The sequence below is a fragment of the Psittacula echo genome (assembly GCF_963264785.1).
Source record: "Psittacula echo genome assembly, chromosome: 2".
In the NCBI taxonomy this organism is placed as follows: domain Eukaryota; kingdom Metazoa; phylum Chordata; class Aves; order Psittaciformes; family Psittacidae; genus Psittacula; species Psittacula echo.
In genome coordinates, this window is record NC_137737.1 from 144,381,895 (window position 1) to 144,394,826 (window position 12,932).

A 12,932-nucleotide genomic window follows, 5' to 3' on the forward strand; every position below is an offset into this window, starting at 1 on the left:
TATTGCTGCTAAAAGGACACTGTGTTGGGCAGACCCTTGTTTTCTGTCCTGGTATTATGATTCTTATGGTAGAGGTGTATGGCTTCATAATTTATAGCTACTTGTAGTGGAAAGTCTTGATGTAAATACTTTAAGTGAGGGAACTGCAGAATATATTTAGGCAAATTATTCCACTGTCCATTAATTTCATTGTTTGGGGTTTTTTTGCCCTCTGTGTATTTCTGATTTATTTAGGTCTAAGTTCTGATCAGTATGTACCAGACTAAGTCTGTAGACTTCACGATTTTGTTATGAATACTGATACACTCAGACTTTAGTTATGATAATACTTACAGTGATTTTTAATGTAGGTAAGTATAAGCATATTTTTTTAAGAATTTCTTTAAAGGTATCAGGTTTTGAAATCTGAAATTATTTCAATTCTATTATACATAGCATATGATATTATTTTCTTTAAGCAGAAAGGGGTATGGACTCAATCAAAAAGAACAGCATCAAAAATGTTTATACTCCACTTAACTCATTTTATATGCACATTACAGTCAAATATGTTGCAGATAGCATAACATCATTCCGTATTTGACTACACTACTGACGGACTTAATAGTCTCAATGGTATTAAAAAATCCAGAAGACTTTGATCTTAGTAACTGGTAATTTACAAGCATTAAAAATAGATACCTGATTGAATACATTAACATTTATTACATAGAATACATACAACCACACTTTGATCTTTTTTCTCTACTAGACATTGGATATTACCTAAACTGTTACAAGCAATGAACCTAACTTTGCCATTTAATTAGTGTCTTTAAAAAATATATATTATTTAATAAAGATTATACTTGCAAACAGTAACACTGTAAAGATTGTTTGTTGTATATTATACAACATATATAGCTGATATATGATCTTTGTATATCAGAAACAAATAGTGTTGTATTTGTTTCTAATACTATTTTATTTTAAGGAGCTATGAGGAATTCATGATGACATGGTTGAGGAAAAGTGCGGTAGACTCCTTTGCCTCCTTCAAGAAAATTTCTTATTTGTTTCCAGTGAGATACATTCTGAGGGAACAGAGTAAACTTGGATTATAGATGCACCAAGTAAAAAATTGAACACTTTGAATAGGATCCAGGAAACATGAGTCTAACAGTTACGTGGCCTTATTTTGAAAAATAAAGAGAGAATTTGATTTAATAAGATAAGTCTAGAATAAGCCCTCATTTTTAATTATGCAGTTTGTTTTTATTTAGTTTGGTTAAGTTTGGTTTTTTAATGCAATAATATTTGGAGGAACAGTGTTCACAAAATAACTAAAAAATAAATTATGAACATGATATGGTGAGTACTCGCCATATGACCAGGGCCCGGTCTGGGAGCTCTGCTCTGGCTGCCCCGGCTGTGGCCAGCTCAGGCACCCAGACAGAGCCGATGAGAGGGGAGGCTGCAGCACAGAGCTCGGAGTGTAGAGAGTGCCTGCACTGGTCTCATGAGGGAAAGGTACACAATGGGCAGGGCTGTACTCGGTGCTCCCTGGTGGAGGTTCTCTTGCAGCAGGTGGCTGAGCTGCGGGATGCTGTTAATAGGCTGCAAGATATCAGGGAAGCTGAGAGGAGGCAGGAATGCTTCCTCCAGGCCCAAACTGTGCAGGGGCCTCAAGTGTCCCCTGAAGCTCATGAGGTACAGGAGGAGGCTGTCAACCCAGGAAGCTGGGAAATAGTAACAACAAAAAACAACAAAAAAAGGAGGAAGAGGAAAATTAAAAACAAGGGGCTTCCTCCTAAAGCTGTTGTCCCCACCCAGAACGGCTTTGCTGTCCTCCAAGGGGCAAAGAAGGAAGGGCACTTGCATCAGAAACAACAGGCTGGTGCACTGGTAAAGAAGATCACTACTGGTGCTGCCAGGAAAAAGAAGCGGGTCATAGTGGTAGGGGACTCTACTTTGAAAGGGACAGAAGTACTCATCTGTCGGCCTGACCCGGTCTCGAGGGAGGTATGTTGCCTACCTGGGGCACAGATCAGGGATGTTGCAGAGAGGCTGCCTGCTCTAGTGAGTCCCATGGACTATTACCCACTTCTAGTGATCCATGAGGGTGCTAGCGATGTTGATAGAAGTAGGCTGGAGAACATAAAGAAGGACTACAGAGCCCTGGGAGAGGTGGTTAGGGGCTCTGGAGCTCAGATTGTCTTTTCATCAATTCTCCAGGATACAGGGGAGGACCTTAAAAAAGCTAGGAGGATTGGCCAGGTTAATAAATGGTTAAAAGGGTGGTGTCATAGTCAGGGGTTTGGGTGTCTTGAACATGGGGCCCGAGTTAGGAACCCAGGTCTATGGGGACCTGGTGGAGCTAGTCTGACAAAGAAGGGGAAGAGGGTTTTGGTAGGAGGCTTGCCAGACTGGTCAAGGATGCTTTAAACTAGATGTGTTGGGGGAGGAGGGCATTGTTTCATCCCAACACATCCAGTCAGTTGCCAGCACCTACAATAAATGCTCGGAGCGATGCAGAGATATTCCAGCTGCTCCAGCCAATGAGATGGCTTCATTTGGAGCTCGGCTCAGATGCCTCTACACAAATGCTCACAGCATGGGGAACAAACAAGAGGAATTAGAGATGTGTGCACATCTACGGGGGTATGATATAATAGGCATCAGAGAAACACGGTGGGATGGCTCCTATGACTGGAGTGTTGGAATGGAAGGTTACAGGCTCTTTAGAAAAGACAGGCCTGGCAGGCGGGGAGGGGGAGTTGCTATTTATGTTAGGGATAGGCTGGAGAGATGGAACTCTGTCTGGGGAGAGGTGAGCAGTCGACAGAGTGTTTGTGGGTCAGGGTTAAATGGAGAACAGCGATGGGAGACACTACTGTGGGGATCTGTTACAGACTGCCTGATCAAGAGGAATCTGTGGATGAAGTGCTCTATAGGCAGATAGGAACAGCCTCATGCTCACAGGCCCTTGTTCTCATGGGAGACTTCAACCACCCTGACATCTGTTGGAGTGAAGGTACAGCCCAGCACAAGCAATCCAGGAGGTTCCTCGATTGTGTGGAAGACAACTTCCTTCTGCAAGTAATAGAGGAGCCAACAAGGAGAGGTGCCATGCTTGACCTCGTGCTCACCAACAGGGAAGGGCTCATTGGAAATGTGACGCTCCAGGGCAGCCTTGGCTGCAGCGTTCATGAGATGGTTGAATTCGAGATCCTTGGGACAGTGAGAAGAGCGTGCAGCAAGCTCACTGCCCTGGACTTCAACAGAGCAGACTTTGGCCTCTTCAGGAACCTGCTCAGTAAGGTTCCATGGGATATAGCCCTAGAGGGCAGAGGGGCCCAAGACTCTTGGTTGGTATTCAAGGATCACCTGCTACAAGCTCAGGAGTGTTGCATCCCTACTAGAAGGAAGTGCAGCAGGAGGGCCAGGAGACCTGCTTGGACGGATAAGGAGCTGCTCAGGAAAATTCAAAGGAAAAAAGAGGCTTATAGAAGGTGGAAGCAAGGACAGGCAGCCTGGGAAAAATACAGGGATGTTGTCTGGGAAGCTAGGGACCAGGTGAGGAAGGCTAAGGCCCAGTTAGAATTCAAATTGGCTAGGGATGTTAGAAATACAAGGAAGGGATTCTATAGGTACGTAGCGAGTAAAAGACAGACTAGGGACAACGTAGGCCCCCTCCGGAAGATATTGGGAGAACTGGACACCTTGGATTTGGAGAAGGCTGAGGTTCTTAATCACTTCTTTGCCTCGGTCTTCACTGGCAAAGGCTCTGACTGCACCACCCAAGTCTTGGAAGGCGAACGCAGGGACTGTGAGAATGAAGACCCTAGGTCTACTGTAGGAGAGGATCTGGTTTGAGACCATCTTAAAAACCTAAATGTACACAAGTCCATGGGACCTGATGAAATCCAGCCGAGGGTCCTGAAGGAGCTGGCGAATGAAGTTGCTAAGCCACTGGCCATCATATTTGAAAAATCATGGCAGTCAGGTGAAGTTCCCGACAACTGGAAAAAGGGAAAAATAACCCCCATTTTCAAGAAGGGGAAAATGGATGACCCAGGGAACTAGAGACAAGTCAGTCTCAACTCCGTGCCTGGCAAAATCTTGGAGCAGATTCTCCTGGAAGGCATGCTAAGGCACATGAAAAACAAGGAGGTGCTTGGTGGTAGCCAGCATAGCTTCACTAAGGGGAAATCCTGCCTGACCAATTTGGTGGCCTTCTATGATGAGGCTAAGGAACTGATGGACAGGGGCAGAGCACATGACGTCACCTATCTGGATTTGTGGAAAGCGTTCGACACTGTCCCACATGACATCCTTGTCTCTAAATTGGAGAGACATCAATTTGATGGGTGGACCACTCAGTGGATAAAGATCTGGCTGTCTGGCCGCATGCAAAGAGTTGTGGTCAATGGCTCGATGTCCGGGTGGAAACGAGTAACGAGTGGTGTCCCTCAGGGATCGGTGTTGGGACCGGTCTTGTTCAACATCTTTGTCAGTGACATGGACAGTGGGATTGAGTGCGCCCTCAGCAAGTTTGCCAATGACACCAAGCTGTGTGGGTCGGTTGATACGCCGGAGGGAAGGGATGCCATCCAGAGGGACCTCGACACGCTTGTGAGGTGGGCTGATGCCAACCTGATGAAGTTTAACCATGCCAAGTGCAAGGTCCTACACCTGGGTTGGAGCAATGCCAGGCACAGCTACAGGTTGGGCAAAGAAGAGATTCAGAGCAGCCCTGTGGAGAAGGACTTGGAGGTGTTGATTGATGAGAAAATGAACATGAGCAGGCTTCAATGTGCTCTTGCAGCCCAGAAAGCGAGCTGTACCTGGGCTGCATCAAAAGGAGCGTGACCAGCAGGTCAAAGAAGGTGATCCTGCGCCTCTACTCTGCTCTTGTGAGACCTCAGTTCTAGTATTGTGTGCAGTTTGGTGTCCTCAACATAAAAAGGACATGGAACTGTTGGAACAAGTCCAGAGGAGGGCCATGAGCGTGATCGGGGGGCTGAAGCACCTCCCGTATGAAGACAGGCTGAGAAAGTTGGACTTTTTACAATGGTTTTAGAAACACTTTATGGTAATTTGCTTTTAATTTCTCAGTGAAATTGTTATGGTTGAATGGGAGGAATTTTCATGTAAGTACTCAGAGAGAAATCTTTCACTATACAGGCCTGTCAGATTATGGTATTTATTTAATTTAGGCATTCATCTTTGTAAATTAAATTTATCTGAAGTATACTACAGACATATTCTGACCTTTTGGTTCAGTTTAAGTTAAAATATCTGTTCGTATTTCTAAATCTTTATTAAGAGCACTGGCCATGAGAATTAAAGCAATGAGAATAAGTAAATGTGCAACAATCTTTGAAGATAATGAAGGGTGGATGGGGGGGGAAAGTTTTCTTTTCTTAGTACCAGGTATTAACAAATTCTTATCACTGTATTGTCACATTGTTCCATTTTTTGATAATCTCAGATCACCTTGAGGATCCTGGGTTTTGAGGCATAATATTCATAATCCAACACTCCTATTAATTTAAAATGTCTCCTGTCTGCTTGTGTTCAAAAACATTTCTTCAGATGCTAAAGTTAAAATGTACTTATTTCCTTCTCCTCAGACTCTTCTTTAAGGAAAAGACAATTAGTTATAATTATGACATGCAAGCAGTCAGGATACTCTGAAAGAGAAAACACAATTAGGTGGCACACTTCTCTTTAGACTCAGTAATTGTAGCCTATAGCTGGTTAAGTTGGTTTTTTTTTTTGTCTCCTGCAGTTGGTGTGTGAACAGGATGGAGAGAAAAAAAAAAATCCAAGGCTGTACAGATGATAACTACTGACATTTATTTTATGCTGAAAAAGCTACTGCTCAGAAATTATTCTGAGACCAGCTGCATGCACTTCATGCTCTGTGGTCACTTTGTTTATTCATTTTATGAACAAAAATAAGAGGAAGAAATTAGAAGAAGCAAAGTGTAGAAGGCCACTGCCCTGCTACTACAAAGATATTCTGAACTGTGGCAGAATCTCAAAATGTGAAAATCTTGTTAATTTTGAGCATAGGCAGCATTTTCTAGTCCTGCTTCATTGCTTTCCTATAAAATTGCGTATTTGCTTTTAGAAAATGAATCTGAATCACACTTTCAAAGCATCAGACTGTCTAAGCAAGTTTTATAGAAAGAAAGAGATGGTAAATGATCTGATTTTTCTGTTGCTTATTTTTATGTCTCTGAGCTGAAGAAGAAATAAAACACCTGCAATTTTTTTTCTAAATTTACAATTAAGTAAAAAATCTTATTAAGATGCCAGGTTTAATTCAAGCCATTTTATTAAGTAACAAGGCGTCTAGATTTAATGTAAAAGTCACTTTGAAAAATCTGCTTGGTTCTTCAATCACCTCTCAGCTAATTTAGAGTTACTAATTAAAAGTACAACAGCTTTCGAATATAATAATTATCTTTTATTATCCTATCAGTAAATGTTATTGTTTAGGTAGGGTGATTCATCAGTTCATTCATCTGAAACAAATTATCACTTCAGCTGAATCATGTGGATGAAATTAATACTTGAATAATTATTTTTTCTTTTCATTAGTAGGCAAAACAAAAACATCTCCCTACAAAAAAAAAAAAAAAAAAAAAAAAACAAAACAAAACAAAACCAAAAAAAACCCCAAAACCCAAAACAATTAGGAAACACTGAAAAGTTCTTTCACATCAATTATCAAAAAGCATATGAAGAAAACCTGTGAAGGAAAAGAATAAAAATATTCCAGCCATTCGATAGCTGTAAACAGGAGACACATCAATATGGTCCATAAAGTAGATGCAACCATTTATCAGAGTTTCCAGTCTGGCAACAGATGTTTTTAAGAATTTACTAAATATCATTCTACTCTTTTCATCTGCTAGTACAAGATCCATTGAAAAACTTTCCTTAAAAAAATGGTGTTAAGAGGAAAAATTACTACAGGACAACAGAGCTGAAAGGATATCAAGAGGAAAAAAAGGGGGTGTGAAATTCCCATCATCTATTTATATTGCTCACACATCAAAAAAGTTCTTCCTATTATTAAAAAGAAGTATTTGTATGTACATCCTCAGTATTGCATGATGTTCGCTCTGTACTTCAGAAAACTGATAAAGTATACCAGAAAAACTGAAGTACCATATTCCTAACCAGTTGTCATGCTAAACTAAATTGAATGTCATTAAATTTCTGGATTAAGTGATTCACCTTTTTAAAAATATTTTAATTTTTAAATGAAGTGTCCTGTGATACAGTCAGCTTTTCTGTCTTTATGCCAAATTCTTGTAAACACATACAGAAAATGCTGAAGATTTTGTCTTAAAAAAAATACAGTTTTATTTTGTTTTGTTTTGTTTTTAAATTATCTGGAAAGAGAAAAGTATTTTTCAAAATGCACAAATGGTCACTTCATGTGGCTTTGAAGTCATTCTCTTTTCGGGAAGGAAAGGTGGGCTGACTTACTTTTTATAAAATACATAGCACAAGCTGGATCATTGTCCCTTTATCCTGAAATTAGTGTCTTTGACACTTTATACAGCTGGGCATATAAGCATTTGGAGCAGTCTTTGTGGTTTCACTCAATATTGCTGACAAGTAATCATTATTTGGACATTGCAGTCACACTGACTTAGAAGTCGTTGCTTGTAGGAAAAGAGGGTAGGAAAAAGAGTAAGATACCTGTCTATGTTAGCATTTTGGTATTTCAGATCATCCTCTATCATCTCTACCTCCTATTCAGCAAATTGTTGGTTAAATTGTTCATGGATAAAAGTATTAAAGCCAGACTTTCAGCCGGACATATATATATGTGTCAGTCCATATATGTCTGCCAAATTTCTTAAATGAAAGTAAGATGGACACAAGAGTGCTGCTGGATCCAAGTTATGAAAAGTAAATGTTTTACTTTAAGGCTGCTACGTATTATCATAAATACAATTTGGTTCTTACTACTTTTTGATATGGGGTCACCATTTGACATATTCTGCTACTTATAATCTTGCTACTTATAATCTGTCCTGGCCAGCTTCTTTTCTTTCTTAATGTAAACTGAGTTTGAAATCAAATCAAGCAGCACTGAAGTAACTCTAGAGTGACACAGCTTTTAAGCTGTCTAACAATTCTAGATGCAATGAGCTGTCTAACACAAAACACATGTTGACAACATTGTTTGCTCAGTTTGTGCCTACATTGGCAGAATAAAAGTTTACAAGTATCAAGAGTTTCAAAAAATTACTTTTTACCTTTCAAGGATATTATTATTAATAATAATAATGATAATAATAATAAAATACCACCATCACGAAACCCCTGCTCATTGGCTCTGTTTGTTTCTTCTGTCACTTATTGACAATAGTTCAGGGCTACCTCATAACACAGAAATTCAAGAAAAAACACAAGGAAAAGATTAAAATTATATATCTTTATGATAGAAACGTGTCTGTGAATACAAAGCAGTTGCTCAGGAATTAAAGAGAATAGTGGCTTTTAACTTCCCTGTTTATAGTTAGGAGACAGGGTCTGCCTTCATTGCCAAAATTTTAAGAAATCTTGTCCCAGGATGTCATCCTTGTCAATAAAGTGCTTGTAAATATTATATCTTATTGTAAATGTATAGCAAATGCACAGTCTCCATGGAAACTAGACATTTTCTCAATGACATACATGGTTTTTTAGTTTCTTTGTAAGAAAAAAAAGCTCTGATTTAAATTTAATATTTTTGATGGCCTCTTAGAATTTGTACTTAATTTTCTGATAGACTAGCCCATAAACCACACTTATGTCTTACATATCTTATGCTACATCTTTTTGCTCTAAAAAATAAGCCATTTCCGAGGCAAGTTGATATGGTATTAATTTTACTGTTAAAAATACTAACATATAGAGAACAGAGTATGCAGAGCAGAGCACACACAATTAATTCATGTGCAACAGGAAAACAAAATGCAATCTTAAATACCTACAATTTAATTGTGAACAGTGCTGGATTTCATTGCTGAACAATCATTACACCATTTAAAAATATCAGTGGGAGAGTGTCAAAGAAGATGAGTCTTCCATGTTTACAGAAGGTTTTGCTTGTGGCATACTGTGTACTTTTGTGCATCATTTAGCTTCTAGCTTAAACCTGGCATGGTATGAAATATTGCAACTATGATTCTGCATGGCAGAATAATGAAAAATTGAAAAAAAGTCCACACTGCAATGATTTTTCCACAGAATTTGGGGCTTAAGAACCTGAAAAGCTGTACATGAAATAGCTTTCCTTTTCAACCCATCAAAAACTAATGCAGGCCTATGAGTTCTCTTCTACATACTGAATACGCTATTTCATTTAGCTTTTTTTTTTTTTTTTTTTTAGTGTCCACTATTATAAAATCTTGTCTACTGTACTGGATGCCAAAATAGTTCCTGAAGAGGTTCCATTCACAAAGTATTTTAATGCCATATTTCACACTGAAAGCTGTAGCCAGAGGAAAGATTATGGAAGCATTTTTTTGCTGTTTTCTCTAGGGATATTACATTAAATTATCTCATGTCAGCAGGTTTGCTGGAGTTCCCTCCATTCTCTAAAAAGCTTGTGTTAACTCTTTGTTGTGCACATTCTCTGTGTCATGATGCACATTAGTAGGTGAATTCAAGATGAAATCCTGTGTCTTTATTCACAAAGGCAAACATTTTTTGAGATAATTTTGTCAGTGATTGTCAAGCATTTCAAGGAAAGGCTTTTTTATCAATGCAATGTCTTCCTTCTATCAGGACCCAAAATAATGGAGTTACAGGGAATAATTTCTAAAACTGATCTTAAAAAGAGCTCAGAATTAAAAAATTATGGCTATCCTTCTCTGTAATTGTACTCGCATAAATTGTGACGAAATAGAGATGAAAGCTATTAGATAAAACACACACGTTACACAAATATTTAATATTTCAGATAGATAAATAATTATCTTGAATCTAGCAAGTGCAGGTTGAGTAGATTGTCAGTACTACTTTGACTTTCTTAATGGTTGTTAGCATAATAATCTTAGTAATGATAGATTAGAGAAATAGTATGGGTAAGAAAAAAACCCATATTAATATCTTATCAAAAAAAAAAAAAAAAAAGGTGCAAAACCCATCATTGTGTAATTCAAACAGATGTTCATATTTTAAAATTTGAACTTTTGAAAGCAGCTGAAATGGAAATACTTGTTTTGACTTATCCAATTTGTCATGTTAATCTCCTTTTTGAATGTTATACTGTTTTTTACCTTCCTCTTTTAACACACAAGCATTTCTCTTTACCAGATATGATATTTACCTTTCTCTTTCAACACAAGCATTCCTGTGTTCTGTATTCACAAAAAGTGAATTAAATACTTCCGTGATATATTCTGCAGCTACCTATTGTAGCTATCAAAATATGCTGCTTAAACACAAGAAAGAGAGTAAAGGTCCACCCAAAGGTAGGACAGACAAATTGCTTGAGAGAGATGAGAGATACTTTATGACAATGATATCCCTAATACATCACTGAATCCTGGTATGACAGTTAATAATATCTAAATCATGATCTTCTTTCTTTGTATGAGCATTTTTTCCTTCTTTTTTTTTTTTTAAACTTTGTATAAGCAATATGAAGGGGTCAAACAGAATTCTTCAGTACTGTTCTTAACACAGTGTGTAAAGAAAGTGAGTATTTGTTGACTTATTCAACTACGCAGAATAGCGGGATTTTTTTTCTTATATTCATGTCTTATTTTGGAAATTCTGTCTTTCTTTCCAGAAATCCCAAAATTACATTTACATCCAGAACATCAAAGATATGAAGCACAGAGCATGAACATTTTAATTCCTCTCCTGTAGTTAATTTTAATTCCTTAAATGTTGACACCTGTGTCATAAAGCACCAGATATGATGGAAATGGGAAGACATAATTTTTCCAGTTTATCTAAAACAAATTAGCTAGGTCAAAAGCATATGCTTGTAAAACCTAGAAACAAATCAAGAATTGTCCAAAAGTGTTTAACCTTTTCTGAATGTTCTAGAGGACTAAATACAGATTCCTGTGGCTTAGGAGACAATATTTTTAAAAATGTGTCTGGTAGTAGTCTATGAATCTCTGTGGTATACATAGGAAGAAATTAATTGGATGTCAAGGGAGTTCAGTCATCATGAGTATGGCAGATGGATACACAGCAGTTCAAGCATTGTCTTTAATTTGGGTAAATTGTTTGCAGAATCAACATGAAGGAAGATTAATATATATCCATCCCCATCCCCAGGCACCTGTTATTTGACAAGCTGAAATGTGAGCAGTGGGTCAGAATAAAGTCCTACTTATCCAAGCATAAATCTGAAGCATGGATATTTAAAGAATAAACAATATTCAGTATGTGGCATACCACTTACAAACAAGTCAAAGTGAACAACGAACTATCCGGACATGTCATTATAGGCATTGTTTAACAATAAAGTGAGATAAAATAATACATAAATCCAGAGAGATAAAACACTGCTGTAAAATCCCTAACTTTACATGGGACAGAAGACATTTTAAAAGATCCATTTAGCCATCAGAAAACATGTTAGGATGGGAGTGAAGTTTTGATGGAGGACCTCGGAATCTACAAAAACCTGACGGATGCATGCTGCTCTAATTCCTCAGGAAGGACTATGCCATTGCCTCAGGATGCAGAGAAGCCAAGGACTATGAGAGCAATACCAAACAGTTAAGGCAAATGTTCCTTCATCTGCTTAGGCGAACTTACTGGAGCTACACTACACTTTCAAGAACCTTGGCACATGATCTTGGGTGAAAAGAAACATTAACTGGTACCACTAGTATATTTGGCTAGCACCACAGCAATATGCTGTGTTTCATGTTGGTTGCCATAATGAGATAAAAATAAATTAACAGTAATTTCAAAAAATAATGGTAAACATAAGAATTTTGAGAAAATAGTGCACTATAAAAAATGGCAAAAAGTATAAACAGAAATATCAGTTTAAAGGAGCTTTTTCATACCGGCATGTTTAGTATAAAAGCAATCATACAAATCATCCAGAATTGCTGAAAGTATCCAAGCAACAAAAAGATATGAATGAGACGAGATCTACTTACCAAATTCCTTAGGAACAGTGATAGAATAAACACAATTGTGACCAACACTATAATTCTTGGGGTAGTTTGGTGATAATACAGTGCCTTCAGAGCCTGTTGACCGGCTTCCACAGGGTGCTAGAAAGTGAAGATAATCAGTTTTGAATAACATAAGAAAAAAATCAGCTTACAGCTATATGTTGGCATATGCTATTACAGTAAATTTTATTACACTTCTACACTAGATTAAATTTGTATACCCTGTGAAGTACTAGGTATGCACAACTTTCTCATGTGTCAAAAGAGAATTGATGACACCCTTCTGCACACTAGTAAATTCTTAAGCATGCTAATAGATACATAATTCGAAACAATGTACAGAAGTACTGAAATAAGCAAGTTAGGATTGCTTGACTGAAAATGATATACCATTTATCCATATCTCAGTTATTTAAAACATTATATATATTAAGTTATGAACAAGCACACAAGCATGATGTTTATTCCACCATTAACAGACATAATACTTTAGGTATAATGGCAGATAAATAACAATATTATTTACTACAACAATGTATGTTTCTAAGGTTAACAATAGAAGTTAGACTTGGCATTATTCAGAACTCTCAAGCTAGACACTGGGTTTTTTTTTATTTTTCTTTGTTAAATGTTCAGGTGCATTTAGATGTCATAAGTGTTCCGTGTTTTCCTATGTCTTTTACCTGCTTCTCTGACTCTATTGTCAAGATTATGACATCTTTTTAGAATATTTCTTCTAAACATCTTGGACCATAAAACATTTTTAAATGAGTTTAATGATAG

The 12,932-nt window shown here is 37.7% G+C and overlaps 1 protein-coding gene across 3 annotated transcripts in view; it reads right to left on the reverse strand.

The window, feature by feature from the left end:
• The window catches only part of CSMD3 (CUB and Sushi multiple domains 3), a gene marked incomplete at both ends in the record, with an annotated part of 652,566 nt that overhangs the window by 140,682 nt on the left and 498,952 nt on the right, over positions 1–12,932 (reverse strand). For all 3 annotated transcript variants that reach the window (XM_080610435.1, XM_080610434.1, XM_080610433.1), the window contains one exon: positions 12,132–12,248. In XM_080610435.1, coding sequence (XP_080466561.1) covers positions 12,132–12,248 — 117 coding nt within the window. The remainder of the gene's footprint in view (positions 1–12,131; positions 12,249–12,932) is intronic.